Below are 2257 nucleotides of genomic sequence, written 5' to 3' on the forward strand. Positions count from 1 at the left end.
TAAAGTGCAAATGGTCCATAAACAAACAAAAAGATGCTCAATCTCACTTATATTGAAGAAATTAAAATTAAAATAGTACTTTCTCACCTCTTTGTTGGTCTATTGACATAGCCTTCTAACCGCTCTCCTTCTTGCAGGTGGAGCAATCATCTAAAAACAAAAATCAAGTCATGTCCTTCCACTGCTTGAAACCCAGCTTCCCAGTTCACTTAACAGTTATATTTAAACATAAATTACATCTTTCTTTAACCTAAATTGTATCATTCTGCAACTTTTTGCATTTACAATGTCTTAGAAATCTTTTCATGTTAGCACATAGAGATCTGTCTTTTTAGCTGCTGCATAATATTCCATAGTATGGCTAAGGTTCACTTAGCTATTCTCTAATTAATGAACAGTTAAATTGTTAACAATTTTTTGCTGTTATAAATAAGGCTGAAATGAACATCCTATACCCTTCTTGTCACTTGAGAGTGTTTTTCCAAGGAAGATACTGAGAAGAAATTTTTTTTTTAAATGGCCACTGCTAAGGTGCCTTCCAAACCAGCTGCGGGGGCACCCCACCAGCAGAGTGTGAGAGACCTACTTACATCTTTGCCAACATTTGCTTCTAGATGTTCTGAACTGTTCCGCTGTCTAGGTTCCGTGACTTGTATCATTCTTTAATTCCAGAAATTCTTGTCTTTAATTTTCTCTTTAAGTACTGTATCCCTCCCTCCTCTCCTTTTCCGCCTGTGAAAGGTGGAACTTTTTTTTTTTTTTTTTTTTGCGGTACGCGGGCCTCTCACTGTTGTTGGAACTTTTCTTTTTTTTTTTTTTCTGGTACGCGGGCCCCTCACTGTTGTGGCCTCTCCCGTTGCGAAGCACAGGCTCCAGACGCGCAGGCCCAGCGGCCATGGCTCACGGGCCCAGCCGCTCCGCGGCATGTGGGATCCTCCCAGACCGGGGCACGAACCCGCGTCCCCTATATCGGCAGGCGGACTCGCAACCACTGCGCCACCAGAGAAGCCCAAGGTGAAACTTTTGAATCTACACTGTGTTTCTTCATTTTCCTTTCGTACCCCCCACCTCTTCCGCCCTTCACACTGCATTGTGGGAGAATTCCTTGACTCAATCTTTCAACTCTCACATACGCTCTTCTTCCGTAGCGTCCGTCCGTTTCCGCATGGGTTGCGCCCTCTCGCCCCCTGCGCTTCTTCATGGCTCTACCCCCGACGTCGGGCCGCCGAGACTGGGAGCGAGCACGCAGGCGCAGCCGGTGTCCAACCAGGAGCCCAACCGTTGGCTTGGCCCTGGCCTCACTCTGCAGCCATGGGAGCGTCAAGGCAGTTCCTGTGCTCCGTGATCATGGGCGCCCCGGGCTCCGGCAAGAGCACCCTGGCACTGCACATCATCAAACACTTCCAGCTGAAGAAGTTCTCCAGCGGGGACATGCTCCGAGACAACATGCTGAGGGACACAGAAATTGGTGTGCTGGCCAACATTTTCATGGCCCAGGGGGAAGCTTATCCCAGACGACCTCATGACTCGGCTGATCCTCCAGGAGCTGAAAAATTTCACCCAGTATAACTGGCTCTTGTGTGGTTTCCCCAGGACACTTACACAGGCTGAAGCCCGGGATAGAGTTTATCAGGTACACCTGGTGATGAACCTGAACGTGCCCTTTGAGGTCATCCGGCAACGCCTCACGGCTCACTGGATTCATCCAGCCAGTGGCCGCATCTACAACCTCGAATTTAACCCTCCCAAAGCAGCCGACGTGGATGATGTGACTGGAGAGCCTCTCATTCAGCATGTGGACGATCAACCAGAAACACTTATCAAGAGAATGAAGGTTTACGAAGACCAAACAAAACCGGTCCTGGAATATTTCGAGAAAAAGGGAGTGTTGGAAACATTTTCTGGAACAGAAACCAATCAGATCTGGCCCTGTATGCATGCTTTCCTGCAAACAGAATTCCCACAGAGACACCAAAAAACTCAATTACCCCACGAGGAAAAATCCTTGTGATTAGCAAGATGAGCAGAACTCTTCCTTTCTTCACATGGAGTTCCTTGTTCTAAGACCCCACCATGAATGAATTCTTTGAAAATTATATTAGTTTCACTTCTGTGGATTTTATTCGGGAATTAAGGATATGCCAAATGAGTCTGATTGTAACATTTGTCTTTTGGGGACTTCCCTGGTGGCACAGTGGTTAAGAATCCACCTGCCAATGCAGGGGACACAGGTTCGAGCCCTGGTCCGGGAAGATCC

At 47.3% G+C, this 2257-nt stretch overlaps 1 protein-coding gene across 1 annotated transcript; it reads left to right on the forward strand.

Moving 5' to 3' along the window:
- Nucleotides 1-851: 851 nt before the first annotated feature.
- On the forward strand, nucleotides 852-2011 carry LOC102982722 (GTP:AMP phosphotransferase AK3, mitochondrial-like). Its single transcript, XM_055086899.1, is given in 2 exon segments — nucleotides 852-1497; nucleotides 1499-2011. Coding segments are annotated over 2 exon segments (1086 nt in total). The 5' UTR covers nucleotides 852-924.
- Nucleotides 2012-2257: the final 246 nt, after the last annotated feature.

This window comes from Physeter macrocephalus, chromosome 8 (genome assembly GCF_002837175.3).
Source record: "Physeter macrocephalus isolate SW-GA chromosome 8, ASM283717v5, whole genome shotgun sequence".
In the NCBI taxonomy this organism is placed as follows: domain Eukaryota; kingdom Metazoa; phylum Chordata; class Mammalia; order Artiodactyla; family Physeteridae; genus Physeter; species Physeter macrocephalus.